The sequence below is a fragment of the Dendrobates tinctorius genome, unplaced genomic scaffold, assembly GCF_039654945.1.
Source record: "Dendrobates tinctorius isolate UK_male_01 unplaced genomic scaffold, ASM3965494v1 ptg000016l, whole genome shotgun sequence".
In the NCBI taxonomy this organism is placed as follows: domain Eukaryota; kingdom Metazoa; phylum Chordata; class Amphibia; order Anura; family Dendrobatidae; genus Dendrobates; species Dendrobates tinctorius.
Genome location: NW_027361684.1, coordinates 30191567 through 30209226, shown reverse-complemented (window position 1 = coordinate 30209226; position 17660 = coordinate 30191567). Strand labels below are relative to the sequence as shown.

Genomic DNA, 17660 nt, shown 5'->3' with positions numbered 1-17660 from the left:
TCTCTAAGTGCCGCGCGCCGCTTAGAAACCCGATGTGTACCTTGGTTACCAGCTCCCTGCACCAGCACACTGGTAACTAAGGTATACAGTGGGTAACTAAGCGACGTGCGTCTCTTGTTACCCCCGTGTCGCTGGTGCTGATCGCTGGTGAAGCTGCCTGTTTGATAGCTCACCAGTGATCATGTAGCGACACACCAGCGATCCTGACAAGGTAATTTCGTTGTCGGGATCGCTGGTGTGTTGCTATGTGTGACGGGGCCCTAAGGGTAAAGCCCTTATCTTTCAGGACACCGATGTAATCTCAGATGTAATGACTGCTGACTGCTGTCCTTTACCAGTCACATTGTATTGAAAGATCGATCTTTACCATGTGATTAACACAAATACCTTCTACGGGGAAGTCAGTTTTAAGTTATTAAAAAATGGCATAAAAAATCTCTCTGAATTACAAGGGCTTCTAAAATAGAGGAGTATATTGTCGCCTGGAGGGGTATAGTTTGGCTTAGGCTATTTTACACCCCTGGGTATGGTTTGGCCTAGGACAGTTTATCCCAAGGGGTATACACTGGCCTGGGCCAAACTATACCCAGGTTTAATCTTGACAGGGGTAAATTTGGCCTGTTACACCGGTACTTGTTCAGGTCCAATGGTTGATCATTAATCCTTGTACGATATGTCATGGAGGCAAATAAAGCGGCTGCAGATGTTGCACCTTGGTAGTTACAGTATGTCATGGTCAAAGTCTCATTATGGCTAATACAGTTGTGTAAAAGTTATAGGACAGCATAGTATGGGGACTAGTTGGCTGTAACATTAGCCCAAATAGCAAAAATTATCTTTCAACATTTCTTTAAGAAATGCTATCAAATAATACAGGGGACTTATAGTTCAATGTTTTGTGTTCTACAAGAATAAACTTTTGCCATATTATTTTCCCCCATTAGCCGGGTACCATTGTCTGCTGACAGATCCTCTTAAAAGGATTCTACCACTCATGGTGATATGGCCATAACCATACTTCTATTCAATGAAATGCTGCTAATTACAGTATATTGTAGTACATGTTTGTAGGGAATCAGTCATGATTGGCAGGCGGGATGTTATAGAGAAGGAAAAGCTGCTCAGATTCATATACATTTTTGTAGGAACAGTTTCAATAAGGCCTCTTTCACACATCAGGTTTTCGCCGTCAGGCGCGATCCGGCGCTTTTGACAGAAACCGGATCCGGCGAAATGCAATGCCGGATCCGGTTCCCCCCCATTGACTTGCATTTGCGCCGGATCGCGCCGGATGGCCATGCGTTTCATCCGGTTTTCGCCGGATCCGGCAATGTGTCGCGATCCGGCGTCTGGAAAAAACGTCTACTGTAACGTTTTTTGTCTACGGCGAAAAAGCCGGACACGCCGGATCCGGCGCGTCCGGCTTTTTCACACAATGAAAGCCTATGAGCGCCGCAATGCGCCGGATCCGGCGAAAGCCGGATCCGGCGGCCGGATCCGTTTTTTTTGTCTGAGCATGCTCAGTAGCTCTGCCCACAGGAGATATATAAAAGCAAGACAATGGGACCCTCAGCCACACCCAACATGCCACCCAAGCCAAGAACCAGGAGCAGGAGAAGGCAGCAGACATCTGCAGCAGCAGCACCATCAGCACCACCCCAAATGGAGCAGCAAATGGAACATGCTGAGGAGGGGAGTCCAGCAGCAGATGAGAGACGGTAATTATCAAATCCCCCATTCCTCCAAACTAGGGCCATGGAATATCAAGATATTCATTGGCCCTTTGTTTCTCTTTATTCAACAGCCGCCAAAGAGATGCAGCAGCAGCAGCAGAAATGGCATCACTGGCAGCAGCAACAGCAGCAGCAATACCCACAGCCATGGAGTCTGGCCATCAACAGGACAGCACATCTTCTTCTGGGAGCCCTCCCTCGCATCGTCAGCGTTTGACGGTAAGTTTTTATTTCCAAAATCCATCATCTCTGTATATATGTCTATTCATTGCCTTTTATTTCAAAACAGGAATCACAAGATGAAGAGGAGCTCCCAGAAGAAGAAGGAAGGGGTGGACAGACACCTGGAGTGGGCTCACAATTGGTAAGTTTTTTGCATCAAACGCAGAAACACAACATCACACTACACACAACACATAGAAAACAATGTTCTGCAGACCACACACAGCAAACAAATGCCTACATCCAAAGACATAATATTTTTTGTTTTCTTCTCTAGTCTTCCCAATCTGGTGCTCGGCCAAGAGGTCCTCGCAGTGCCTCCCAGGGTCGTCGGCGACAGCAACGCGGCGGTCACCAGCGTGTAAGTATAAATATTTTTGCTTTGTTTTTTTGCACTTTTTATTTCATTTCTTTTGTGGAGGCTAATTATGTTATTTTTGTCTTTTTCTTTAACAGCCTTCACAGCGTGCTCCCGACTCTGACGGTGAGGATGGAGGGATTGATGTGGACCGCCTCATCGATCTCGTCAGAGAAAGGGAGCCGCTCTGGAATATGGCTGACCGCCGCCACGCTGACCTGATCGTTACCCGATGACTCTGGGAGGAAATCTGTTCTCTCCTTGTGGGCCGCTGGGAGGACCTCGAAGCTCGGGCCCAGATTAAAGAGCGTAAGTATATACAGTACCGGTTGCTTGATGTAAACCAGTGTTTCCCGAACTCCAGTCCTCGTGGTCCCCACGGATCATGTGTTCAGGATTTCTATTTACTATGGAAATCCTGAAAACATGACCCCTGGGGACCATGAGGACTGGAGTTTGTGAAACACTGATGTTGTATACTAACCACTCCTTTCTCGTTTCAGGGAACAGAATTGTGAATCGGTGGCGGTCTGTGAGGGATCGTTTCAAGAAGGAGTTCAATAAAGAGATGCGGGCCCCGAGTGGATCTGGAGGACGCAGGAGCAAGTACAAGTACGCACAAGCCCTGTCGTTCCTCCGGGAAACAATGCTCACCAGAAGGTAAATATTACACACCACATGTGAAAAAAATGTTAGATGTAACTTTTTTTTTTCAGCCAGGGCCATACCATGTCACTATTTTAATTGTTTTTTTTTCTCTTTATTACACAGCACGGTGAGCAGCACTCGGGAGCCTGCACGATTGGACCCTTCTGAGGCGATCCCTGAGGAGACCGGCACCGAGGGACACTTCGACCGCCCCGGTACATCTGCACCTTCCCAGCCTTCCCACACATTCGACCCATCTGTCCCATCCACCAGCACAGGAGCATCGTGGCTGCCTACATTACATGAAGCTGCTGGTGAGATCGCTTTCCCTTTACCCCACCCTTCTGCCCCTGCCACCTCTAGTACACCTGCGGGTACTGGGCGGCAGCGGCAGAGGGGTCAGGAAAAGAGTTATGCGCAAGAGTTCTTGCATCTGAATGCATCTTTCCAGAACTGTCTCAAAGTCTTGTCAGAGCAAATCTCCGCAGGCTATCAGCAGATCAACTCCAGCATTCTGGAGGTGAAGACACTTCTGCAAACCATGCATTCAGAAGCAAGATCTTCGCCAAACCACACCTTTTTCAGGTCTGTTGTGGAGCGCATGGCAACACTATCTCCTACCCAGCAGATGCATGTAATGCATTCGTGCCATGGTGCTCTACAGCAGGTTACCTCCCAACCTCCACCTCCCACCACTGTAGTTCCTCCACCTGCACCCCCTCCAGCCACTTTCCATCCTCCCCCTCCTATTACATCTGCACCCCCTCCAGCCACTTTCCATCCTCCCCCTCCTATTACATCTGCACCCCCTCCAGCCACTTTCCATCCTCCCCCTCCTATTACATACCAGCAACCTCACCAGTACCAGACATCTCCCCACTTCCAGCAACCTGCCCCGTACCAAACTCCTTCCCCGTACCAAACTCCTTCCCCGTACCAAACTCCTTCCCCATACAACTTTCCATCAACATCATCTGCTCCTACAGTCCCTGCCCAACCCTCCACTCCACCGCCCACCACCTTTTCTGCCTCCCACATGTCCACCCATTCTGTAGCTTTTTCCACACCTTCACCTCTAACTGTTCCTTCCCCACCACGATCCCAGTCCTCTCTCCACACACCCAGTGTCGAAGTGTCCCGCAGCCCCTCCAGCAGTATTTCCACCCCACAGTACACAGATTTGTAATGTGTGTTTTTTGTAATAAAAATGCCCATTGGGTTTAAAACCTTTATTAAAAAAGTTTTTTGCACTTTAAAAACATTTTACAAAAAAAAAAAAATTTAAATAAAAGTTAAATTATCGTTTCACAATGGTTGTCTGTCATTTCTTTCTGCGGCGAACTATGTTTTAAAAAAAGGTTAAATACAGGGTATTTCAAAGGTAAAAAGGTATTCAAAACCAGGTATATAACTGTGGGTAAATTTTAGCTTTTTGCCACAGTTGTGTTCCTGGTTGTGTTTGAAGCAAAGTATTTCACCTAAAAAGTTGTGTTTATTGTTGGTGATTTCCTAACAATGTACACAACTTTTGTTAAAAGGTGAAATACTTTGCATAAAACACAACCAGGTACACACCTGTGGCCTAAAGGTAAAAATAGTAAGACCATGACAAGATAGCCAACTTTGGTTGGCAAAGGTATATACTGTTGGTCCAGAAGGTACACAAGTTTAGGGCACAAATCTTTCACACTCTGTCATCCCAGTGTACTCTGCCTTGAGGTGACATAAAGTATAGTGGAAAATTGTCCCTGAAACCGTCACAGAACTTCTAGTGGTAATATTTCCAATGACAACATCCATCTTCGCCAGTAACTTGCTCTTCTCTCCAACCTGCACTTTCTTCTCTACAACCTGTCAAAGAAGGGCTGTAGGAACATGCTATATCTAGTTTTCCAGTAGCCAATCCGGTTCGGAAGGCCACAAGGGTCAATTTTAAAAACCGGATCCGGCGTAATCCGTCGAAAAACGGATAGAAAAACGGATAGAAAAACGGATGAACCGGATGAGACGGATCCGGTTTTGTCTGTCAAGAACAAGACGGATCCGGCAGAAAACCGGATCCGGCACTTCAGGTTTTACAAAACATTTGCCGGATCCGGCATTCCGGCACGACGCCGGATCGCGCCTGACGCCGAAAACCTGATGTGTGAAAGTAGCCTAAGATGTTATTCAGTGAAATCCCTGGGGTTTATAGGTATGAGTCCAGTGGGCGATGCTATTCAGTAATTAACGGTCTCCCTTGTATGTCTGTGTATGCAGAGATAGCTGTCAATCACTGAATAGGACCACCCACTGGACTCCTGCATATAGTTATGCATAACTTTTTTCCAATACACCAATACATATAATTCAGCTCATCGTCTCCTTCCCTTTACCATGCTGCCCACTGATCGGACTGCATGTTGAATGTGACAGGTCCCCTTTAATAGTTGTGGGAGGGATGGAACTATAAAAAATAGCACAGAGCAAAAAAATGTCTTTTTATCAGCGAGCTGCCCAAATATCACACGTCTTTGAGGATTGGAGTCGGGAAGTTGTTATTTCAAAGAGACGGCACAATTGTCTAGTATAATAATGACGCATCTGAACATACCAAGAAGGAAGTCAAGGCGTTCACCAAAACACAACAGATCCTTACCCTGATCACTGCGCGTCTCCAGCCGGATGTCCTGATTGATGGGGGGAGCATCCTTCAGAAGTTTAGTTATGCTTGTAACCAACTCTGGCTGGTTGCCAGAAAACACCCCAACATGTTCTCCTGGCAGATACTGAACTTCCTGGTTATTCTCACTGGAAAGTTTCACTAGGATGGTGGCACGGCTGAAAACAACAAGCGGCAACTCATAATAGGACCGAGTACGTACAGAATACAGGATTTCCTCTCTCTGAATCAACAATTTCAAGCCTCGTAGGAGATGATGGCTAGGTGTATTAATAAGTGCAGTGAAAATTGTGCAAATTTATCCCAAAAGCAAGCGTTTTATTTGAGGGATGGCTGCAGTAAATGGCACGAGAGCAATTACGTCTCACCACGCCTGCTGGATACTGCAGAAAGCCTCTTGTGATATTTTTGAGTAAATATGATTTGAAGAGTCTGAGACCAAGGGAAGAGTCCAGTGGGTGGATCCCTTAAAAGGTAACTGTTGTTTTAATCTGTATTTTATAAATCATTAGTGCACATCAAGAGAAGCAACTTGGTAACATATCTGATCAGAGGAATCCACTTCTTGCGCTGATGTTTCATTCTCAATTCATGAACAAATAATGCAAAATATTACTTCAGTGAATACAGACTTTCCAATGACAACTGCTACTCAGCATTCTATGGAGTGGGGATGGGGTGGAGCCAGAGGCAGACATAGACATTCTTCTCCAAGGTCTCCTGTAAGCTCATCCCTCCTCTCCAGACACTCCCCTCTCCATAGAATCTTATGAGCACCAACTCCTATCTCTGTAATGGGGCAATCTGTCTTCACTGCATACATAGTTGATCACTAAGTACAGAGTTTACACAGGGAAAGATCAGTCCTGGAGGATAAAGAAGCCCATTTCTCTGATAACATATCTTACAAAATTTCTTATTACATGTACTATTGATTTATGAATAAAAATTGAACAACGGTCACTCTTTAAAGGGGATATCCAGGACTTAAAAAAGGCATGTAGTTGCTAACAGAGGCAACTGCCTACCTGTGGTCCCCTTTCGCTGGTCATTGACCGCTCCTGCCAGAGATTCAGCTGCTCCCTGACTACAGACCAGTAGCTTCTCTTCTTGTTGATAGGGCAGGACTGATTTATAGAAATCACTGGCCCTCTGTGCTTTTTTATTTTACACAGTGTAAACTGACCTGTGGTGTGTTATTCAGATCCACAACTTGTCATGCGTTTTTAGTGCGTTTACGCAGCAGAAACTCATTAAAAATGCATTTAATCCTCACTTAGAAATGTCAATAAAGTTTTGTGAACGCTAAATAACCGGAAGGATCAAAAAAAAAGTGGCTAGACAAATGCCTAAAGGAGGCTCTTTTGTCCTCTTGTCAGGCAATAGAGCCATGTACAGATGTCTAAACATAGGAAAAAATGTAAAAGTGTTTGATAAAGCCTAAGGGTGCATATAATCTAAAGTCAGGCAGCATTAAGATAATGCACTGTTTTCATGCTTCTTACCTAGATTTAGAGCTGTGCAAATTTTGCCTTGACTTTAGGGTCATTTTCTGGATATTTCTTGAATGTACTTTTGAGAGTGCTGAATGAGAAAGAAAAACAGAGAATTTGGTGGTAATTGTATTCGAAAACATTTGACTATTGCCAGATCAGAGGAAAAATGAGCTACCGTAATAACATTTTGCTGTATTGAATATACGATATACAATTTCCCTTCCGGTTCTGTCTTTTGAATACGATTGCGCTTTTATGTTTGTGTAATGTGCAGGTGAATTCCCTGCTTTATCAGAGTGTCATTTTTTTCTGGAAAAGAAGAGCTAATCCCCTAGCATTCTTTTTAAACCTTGACAAAGGCGCTAGTCTGGCGGTAAAACGCGTCGGTGTGAATAAAAAACCCTGTTTATACTTCCCGAAGCTCATTAAACAAGTCCACACATCATGATCACCTCCAAATTAGTGAACTGCTACCCAAAAGAATTGTTTTCCTCCTGCTACGGCATACTTGGCTTCTATATGTGTTGTGTCCTCCCACAACGGCCACAGGTGAGCGCTGCCATCACCCTCATCCCCATCTTGCGCCTTACAGCACTGCTCTATCTGTGCGCTTCAGTCCCATCCAGACTTCCTTAATCCCTCCGCATAGACATAGAGACAGATTATAAAATTCTAGCAGTCTGAGCCCTAACTAAGAGGAGCTTAGGATCTTGCTGTATAACAATCTATCATTAAGTCAAATGTAGAAACTGTATGTAGTATTCGCCTAAGCATCCTGTAATAGTGCCTACAAGCATTACACCACGCTCTCATATATTTTTATATATTGAACATAATAATTTAAAAATGATAATTTTGCCCTTTTTCATTATTCTACTATGCCTGATTTTGCAAGTCTTCAGATTGTGTTACCAAAACTGTCAGGCATAAAAAAACACTAAAAATTGGAAGCAAAAAAAAATTAATTGGGTGTAGAGAACTTCATAACTTCATGCTCCCCATTATGTTTATCCAGCTATTGGCTGGATATGTACTCTGGTTCCTGGTTGCCAATTAGGCACCAAAAAGCCAATCTCACTTGGCCAAAGAATTCAGATACAGGAGGGTTGCTAATTGAATCTTTTCCTGAAGTGAAGGAAAGCCGAGCATCTTATTATAACACTATCATTAATAAATTATTCTACATAATATGTATTATCGGCAGCATTTACCTATCTATGTTACAGAGTTATGTACATAGGTTGAAAAAAGACCTAGGTCCATCAAATTCAATCTTTCTCCACCAAGTGTGTATTTTGTCACTAAATTAATTAATGTAATATCATATTAAGTAATATAGTGATACTGTTTCACAGGTGAAGAACAAATGGTCCCTTTACTCAGCAGTTAATGTGCACATCATTTTGCAGCCCAGTTTCCTCCGTACCGAGCACCCACACCTTTTTCCGGGCTTCAGCTATTAGCCAGATGTTGGGTAACAATGAGCTGAGCACTGAAAGAATAGGATAACTGGAAACTCTATAGTAATTGAAAACATAAAAGCTGGCTAGCAGAATAATACCCTTGTTCTTCCTGGCAGTAAATATGTGGGGTCACTCAGCAATTACCTAATATATTGTTATGGTCCGACCTGCTCACTTTAGCCTTCATTTACATCACTCTATTTTCCGTTCGGCCAATGTCTACACACGTATCTTGGGCAAGCATGTGGGAATGCAAATTTCCTGCAGGTTTTTATTAGAACATCCATCTAAAGATGGTGACTACAATAATAATCATCATAATTTGAATTTTTCACATCTGTGCCCCCGATCATGAATTTGAACTCATGAAAACCAGGATTCAGACTTGACCTTAATGGAGCTACTCAGTCCGATTATGTCCAAGGAGTCCAAAATATAAAACTTTGAACCCCTTTTGCTCTCCCTTCAGCCGGTGTCCAATTTTTTAACTGGATTTTTTAACTATTACTATTGTAATAAATACTTTGATACATTTTTTTATTCTGTAGGCAATTGGATTTTTTTAGATATTCGGGGGGTTTTTTTAGAATTAGTTGCAAATAGCATTTTCCATATACAAATACCTTTGATGTGATCGAAAGGCTGAGTTTCGTTTACAAGACGATAATTTTCTGGGGACCAGCCTTCTGTTGAGGTATAACATTTTGGTAGCACAATTTTTTGACTTTCAGGAATCTTGAACTCTTCACAGGCAGCCTGAGAACGATGCAAACGTCATTAGTTGGGTGTGATTTTTACTATTATATTAAAGAAGTATAAATACAGTCAGTGCTCATGGGTGTTGAGTAATAAATTAGGAGTTTCACAACTTTTAAAAAATTATTAAAACAGTTGCAAACTTTCTAAAAAATCAAACTAAATAGTCCTCCCCTCTATTTTTCCCCTGGCAATCCAGCACTATTGGTCTGGCGGTCCACCTAGACATTGTTTACAAGCAGCCGGCACATAACCGCTGCCATCTCTGAGTGTTGAAGCCGTGTGACTGCTGTCATCACTGATAGTCTACAGTACAGTGTAACTAATGACTGTGAGAACTTTCAGAGTGCGAGACCTCGATCGCCAAGTTTAAGAGGAGGTGAGTAATGTTCGTTTTGTTATTTTGTAGTTGTTTTAGGCTAATAGTAATATAGACAAAACATACACAACTGGTAGAGTATGAGATAAATTCATATTGTTGAGTGTGAGAAAATCAATAAGGGCGATGATTTACACAAATTGTCTCTGCTCATTTGTCATGTATCGCTCAGTTAATCTTTTATCTTTTTTTTGTCGTTTTCACATGTTGTCAGTTCATTTTTATTCTGTGAAGTATATAAAAACATCTCCTGTCTTTACTGGGAAATTACTGGGAAACAAGAAGCTGTTGATGGACCTGGAATTCCTAATGTATATATTTACTTTGTTGATTGCATTGGTTTAGTAATACATGAATACCCAAATAATAGATAATTATAACCAGCGTCGGACTGGAACACCTTGGGCCCACCAGAGAAAATCATTCTTGGGGCCCACTATGTAGCTGCATAGAGTTAAATACCAGACCACCAATTGTGCGGTAAAACACGCTAATATCCTGGTATAAGGTTGTACATATCTTAATTATGTAGCAGGAGTTGGGGTAGCCCCCTCATAGAATATAAAGCAGCCCCCTCACATAGTATAATGCAGCCATCTCATAGAATATAATGCAGCCATCTCATAGAATATAATACTGCCCTCCTCATAGGGTATAATACTGCCCTCCTCATAGGGTATAATACTGCCCCCTCATAGGGTATAATACTGCCCCCCTCATAGGGAATAATGCACCCCCTCATAGGGTATAATACTGCCCCCCTCATAGGGTATAATACTGCCCCCCTCATAGGGTATAATGCACCCCCTCATAGGGTATAATGCTGCCCCCTCATAGGGTATAATACTGCCCCCCTCATAGGGTATAATACTGCCCCCCTCATAGGGTATAATACTGCCCCCCTCATAGGGTATAATACTGCCCCCCTCATAGGGTATAATGCACCCCCTCATAGGGTATAATGCTGCCCCCTCATAGGGTATAATACTGCCCCCCTCATAGGGTATAATACTGCCCCTCTCATAGGGAATAATGCACCCCCTCATAGGGAATAATGCTGCCCTCCTCATAGGGTATAATGCTGCCTCCTCATAGGGTATAATGCTGCCTCCTCATAGGGTATAATGCTGCCCCCTCATAGGGTATAATACTGCCCCCCTCATAGGGTATAATGCTATATAGATATATAGATATAGAGTTAGATAGATATAGATAGAAAGATAGATGTAGAAATAGATAGATATAGAGATAGATAGTAGATAATGGATAGAAAGTAGATAATGGATAGATATAGATAGAAAGATTCATAGAGATAGATAGAGATAGAGATAGATATAAAGATAGATATAGAAAGAAATATAGATAGATAGATAGATCGATAGGTAGATAGATATAGAGATAGATAGAAAATAGATAATGGATAGATAGATATAGAGATAGATAGCTATAGATAGAAAGATATAGAGATAGATAGATATATAGATAGAGATAGATAATAGAGATAGATAATAGATAGAGATATACAGATATAATAATAATAATAATAATAATAATAATAATAATAATAATATAGACATATATAGATAGATATATAGATAAATATATATAGATAGATGGCTATAAATAAAAATAGATATAGAGATATATATAGAGATAGATAGATAGATATAGAGATAATAGATATAGAGATAGATAGATAGATATAGAGACAGATAGATATAGAAAGATAGATATAGAGATAGATATAGAGATAATAGCTAGATATAGAGATATGTATAGAGATAGATAGATATAGAGTTAGAAAGATAGAAAGATATAGAGAGATATAGAGATAGATAGAGATAGATAGATAGATAGATAGATATAGATAATAGATAGATATAGAGATAGATGGATAGATCAATAGATAGATAGATAAAGAGAGAGATATAGATAGATAATGAGATATAGAGATAGATATAGAGATATAGTGTTAGATAGAAAGATAGATATAGAGATATAGAGATAGAGATAGATAGATAGATATAGAGATAGATATGGATATAGAGATAACAGATAGATATAGAGATAACAGATAGATATAGAGATAGATAGATATAGAGATAGATAGATATAGAGATAATATATAGATAGCTATAGAGAGAGATATAGAGATAGATATAGAGAGAAACAGATAGAGATATAGAGATAGGTAGATAGATATAGAGATAATAGATAGATATAGAGATAGATAGATATAGATATAAAGATAGATAGAGAGAGCGGTAGATAGAGAGAGAGATAGATATGGAGAGAGATAGATAAAGAGATCGATAAATAGATAGAGAGATAGATATAGATATAGATAATAGATAGAAATAGATAGATAAAGATAGATAATAAATATAGAGATAACAGATAGATATAGAGATAGAGTAAGATAGAAAGATATAGAGATAGGTAGATATAGATAATAGAGATAGCTAGATAGACATAATAGATAGATATAGATATAGATAGATATAGAGATAGATAGAAAGATAGATATAGAGATAGATGTAGAGATATAAAGATAGATATAGAGATAGCGCGATAGATAGATAGAGATAGATATAGATAATAGATTGAGATAAATAGATAGATAAATATAGATAGATATAGAGATAGAAAGATAGATAGATATACAGAGAGATAGATATAGAGATAGATAGATATAGAGAGATATATAGAGAAATAGATATAGCGATAATAGATATATATAGAGATAGATAGATATAGAGAGAGATAGATACAGAGAAAAGATATAGAGATAAATAGATAGAGAAAGATAGATATATAGATATAGAGATAGAAAGATAGATATAGAGATAGAGCGATAGATATACAGAGAGATAGATATAGAGATAGATAGAGATATATAGATAGATAGCTATAGAGATATAGAGATAGATATAGAGAGAAATAGATATAGAGATAGATAGAGATAGATATATAGATATAGATATAAAGATAGATATAGAGATAGATATAGATATAGAGATAGAGCGATAGATAGCGAGAGATATAGATATAGAGATAGATAGATACAGAGAAAAGATATAGAGATAGATAACGGATAGATAAATAGATAGATAGGTATAGAGATAGATAGATATAGATATTAGATAGAGATATATATAGATAAAGATAGATAGATATAGATGGTAGCTAGATAGATAATAAATATAGAGATAATAGATATAGAGATAGAGTAAATAGATATAGAGATAGATAGATAGACATAATAGATAGATATAGAGATATATATAGAAAGATATAGAGATAGATAGATATAGAGATAGATGTAGAGATAGAAAGATAGATATAAAGATAGAGAGATAGATAGAGATAGATATAGATATAGAAATAGATAGATATAGATAATAGATAGAGATAGATATAGAGATAGATAGATATAGATAATAGATAGAGATAGAAAGATAGATAGATAGATAGATATAAGAGAGATAGAGAGAGATATATAGAGATATAGAGATAGATAGATAGAGAGAGAGACAGATAGAGAGAGCGAGAGATATAAAAAACAAAACAAAACAAAACACAATACTCACCTCTCCTCCTCGCTCCCACGCTGATCCCGGCTTCAGTGTCAGGAGCTGCCCCCTCTGCCAGACACACAGCGGGTGCGCGATGTAGTGACGTCATCGCGCACTGGCTGTGAGCCAGGAGCAGAGAGGACTGAGGGCGGCGCCGGCCCTGATGCAGAGCAGCTTACTGGGCTGGGGGCGGGGCCTCTGGGGGTGGAGACCTGAAATGATATTCACTGCTTCGCAGTGAATATTCATTTCTCTTTAGCAGCGGGGACAGGGGCTCCTGCCTCCTGACACCCGCTGCTGCTCCGCTGGCAGGGGCCCCCATAGCAGCTGCATGGTGTGCGACACACCACTGGCTGGGGGCCCCTGGAGCAGCGGGGGCCCTAGGCAACTGCTGGCCCTGTATGCCAGCAGGTGCCAGGGCCCACCAGATGCCAGGGCCCACCGGAGAATCCTCCGGTTCTCCGGTGGGCCAGTCCGACGCTGATTATAACTATAATTATAACTTTTTTCCAGTGCATAAATGTACTTACACAATAAATACATGAATACATAAACGTTGGAGACTTACTGTATTTTACGGATTATAAGACTCACTTTTTTCCACCAAATTTGGGGGGAAAATGGGGGTGCATCTTATAATGCGTACAGTATATACCTTACTGGTACCGTTGCTGCAGGCCACAGGCTGGGATGAGGGGGCGTATGGCAGTGTTGCGGGTGCCCGGCAGGGGCTCTGCCGACATTTTGTGAAAGGCCAGAGCCCTGGCAGTTCCATGGTTTCCTGTGTGGTGGACTCCGGGAAAATGGCCAGGGGCGGCGCATGTGCAGATCTTGGGACCAAGATCTTGAGCGATGAGATTTCAGCTCTGAAATCTCATCTCTCGAGATCTTGGTGCCGAGATCTCCATCTGCACAATGCCGCTCCCGTCGGCCATTTTACCGGAGTCCACCGCACAGGAAACCATGGAACTGCTGGGACTCTGGCCTCTCACAAAATGTCGGCAGAGCCTCGGCAGCACCGGACACCCCCATAGCACCGCTGGGCACTGGAAACAACCACAGCAGCAGGCAACACTGCCAGACATCTTCATAGCACCACCAGGCACCCGCAGCATCGTCGGGCAGCAGCGGAGACACCCGGCAGCAGCACTGGGCAGTAGCACCAGACACCTTAACAGCACCAGACACCTGCAGCGGCCTGACACACATCGGAACACCCCCTCATCGCAGCCTGCAACATCACCCCACACCTGCCTCCTCCAGCAGCAGCCCTGGGACCCCGCTTCACCGCAGCCACCACCCCTGGTAAGCAATAAGATGCATGGGTTATAAGAAGCAACACCATTTTATTTAAAAAAAAAATTCCTATTTTTCTCCTCAAAATTTGGGGTGCATCTTATAATCCGGAGCGTCTTATAATCCGAAAAATACGGACGGAACCTTTTAACAGCTATGCATACCTTAAATGTGTGGACAGCCCATGACAAGAAGGCCTCCTCTTGCCCACTAAGTTCATCTCCTTCACCCGTAAGGCTAATTTGGGAGGCACCAAGGTCTGCCAGTCTATCATCTAAGGTATGGGCAAATGCACAAAATTGTGGATACATGCTGGAGCCAAGTCCAAAAACAGCGTACCTGTAAAATAAAAAATATATACCCTATATATTCGCTTTCTCTCTCTCCATGTCCACAACTTTTTGTCCGTCTTTGGGTATGTTCACACCCAGTTTCTTTCAAAGTTCAAAAACCATGAGTTTTGAAGTAGAAACAACTTCAGGAAACTCTCCGTTTTGGGGGTTGGTTCTGGAAAAGTTTTTTTTTTTCTTAGAATGGTTTTGAAGAGCTTTGGCAGGATTTTTTTTCCTGACGCAGTCTTTGCAGCCTATTGATTAGACAGTGCCAACTTTGGAAAGGTTTCTTTCAGGATCTCCATCAAAGAAATGACATGCACTTTCTTTGCCCCTTCATGCTGATTTTTAAAACATCTTCTAGAACAAAAATACTAAAAAAAACCCTAATATTAGCAGAAGTATAGATTTGTCATAGAAGCGCTTTGGAAGAGTTTTCCAAGACTTTTTGAAGATGATTTTGGAAAATGTTGGCTCCAAGAACTTCTGAAAAAACTTAGTGTGAACATATCCTAAAAAAGCTTTCCTCCAAACTCTTGATATGATCCCAGTTTAACAAATATCTCTGAAAATGCTTTTATAGTTGCACAGCATTGTATGTTAATGGGCGAAGAGTTGTCTGATGGCCGTGCCCAACGCTTCCTCTGTGTCCACAATTACCCCATCTCTAATAGTAATTGACGTGGAAGATTTCTACGATATCATCCACACGGCCTGTTCCACTGCTGTAATGCCTGCACAGGTTACCGTAAGTTAGATCTGAAAATAAGGCACTTTCAAACGGAAGATGGCAGGTGTCACATTTGTTAGCTCATATACTGGGCACATTGTGCTTGTCCTATGGCGTCTTATTGTGCCTAGAGCCATCAAACGGTGATATAAAATATCTTTCATGGAAATTCACCAGTGATGCACGATTGTGGATAAAATTGATGAATCTTTAGTTAAAACAATTCTTCCTAGAGATGACATTCCACTTTTTAATCTACCCAACAATGACTTGGAGTGAGTTTGCCACTTTTTATGAGACTTTTTAAAACGTTTCATATATAAATCTGGCTTAGGCCACATTCACACGTTCAGTATTTGATCAGTGGTTGCATCAGTATTTGCAAGCCAAAATCAAGGGTGGAACAATCAGAAGAAAAGTATAATAGAAAAACATCGCCACTTCCACATTTTTCATCCATTCCTAGTTTAGGCTTACAAATACTGATGTAAAATACTGACCAAATACTGATCGTGTGAATGTGGCCTTAAAAAGAGTGTCAGCACAGAATGACTGTTTAAACCATGGATAGGTGCTCGGTGCTCCCTTGGTGTGGCCAAACATTGCAGCTGTCAACCTTCTTGTTTTCTCTCTCCATTCCCACCACCCCCTTTCTTCTTTGATTCACAGCTCTGGCTTTATAGATCCAGAGAAGAGCAGCGATAGATGGGAAACAAGTAGGTGGAACGGTGCATATAATTGGCCGTGTCAAGGGTGCATCATGCGCCTATTTAAACATTCATCCTGTGCTGAAAGACTATCTTTAAACTTTATTTGGATCACTAACTACACACATATCACACCTACTTTTTAATAGTGTAAAGAGTGGCACTATTTTCTGCGCTAATAAGGCATGCATCATTTTTTGCAACTTTTTAAAGACAAAAATCTGGAAAATGTCCTGATATATTCCCCCTAGCTGTACCAAATACTGCTAATATCTTTCCGCATGTAGTACATCACTATAGAGTCCAGGAGCTTACTCTGTACTGTATTATTATATACTTTCATACCTCAATTTGTTTTTCAGTTTCTCCAAGTTGAAAATTGATTTCTTGAATTTCTGTAAAATTAAAACATATTAAATATACACTTCTCAGCATGGAAACTCCAACACCAAGATGGAAAAATCATGGAATTATGGAAAATTGGACAAGATGAAATTAGATTTATTAGACCCACCTCTCCATTGCTGGGGCAGTCACCATTTCCGAACGTACTTGTTACCACCAAGAGAAGAGATTCTTTATCCAAGTTATCAAGGTTGTAATCTTCCATACAGAAAACCTATAATGTAAATCATTTCATTACAAAAATGCTCTGATCTGAGCATAAGGATAAGAGGTGGTCGAGGGTTCGCTTCCAAAGAAACACTTGAGGAACATATTGATAAAACAAATCTACTGTTAGTAATCATTTTCACAGTCTTACACACGGCCCCACATCCATCCCGGACTGGTTAATGCTACTTCACAGACACCGCAGGTTGGAATTATTTTCCCATTGACTTAGCACAAATAAACTTGTTAATCTATGACTATTACTTCTACAGACTTTACAGTAGGAGGGTCACTCTCCATGCATATGGCCCTATGAACTAAGCAGCAATGCCTCCTACAACTAATATTTCCTCGGTCCATTGATGACTGACATTACTTGCAGCAAACAAAAAACCTCTCTCTTGGAGCTCACCTCCCCAAGGGATGAAGATCCTCTCAGCCCACCATGCTTGTTGTACCAATAGCTGGCACCTTAATTCTCTGGACCTATACAGAGTTCCAGGAATTCCCCCTGCGCTGAATTTCCATAAGAATCTTGTTCCGACCTCCAACCCACTGTTTCTCTTCCTCTCGGTGAGGGAAAATCCTCTCCTACTTCAGCCTACTGACATTTGCATGGTAGACGATCCAATGTCTAACATATAGGCCATTGGCAGTTTCTCCAAACACAGCACACGGTCCACTCACACTG

General features: G+C 41.3%; 1 protein-coding gene across 1 annotated transcript in view; it reads right to left on the bottom strand.

Annotated features, from left to right (window-relative positions):
- NOS2 (nitric oxide synthase 2) overlaps window positions 1-17660 on the bottom strand; it is a 74441-nt gene that overhangs the window by 14645 nt on the left and 42136 nt on the right. The window contains exons 16-21 of the mRNA XM_073565615.1: window positions 16872-16976; window positions 16703-16752; window positions 14753-14927; window positions 9206-9338; window positions 7129-7207; window positions 5600-5781 (exon numbers count right to left, since the gene is read on the bottom strand). Coding sequence (XP_073421716.1) covers window positions 5600-5781; window positions 7129-7207; window positions 9206-9338; window positions 14753-14927; window positions 16703-16752; window positions 16872-16976 — 724 coding nt within the window. The remainder of the gene's footprint in view (window positions 1-5599; window positions 5782-7128; window positions 7208-9205; window positions 9339-14752; window positions 14928-16702; window positions 16753-16871; window positions 16977-17660) is intronic.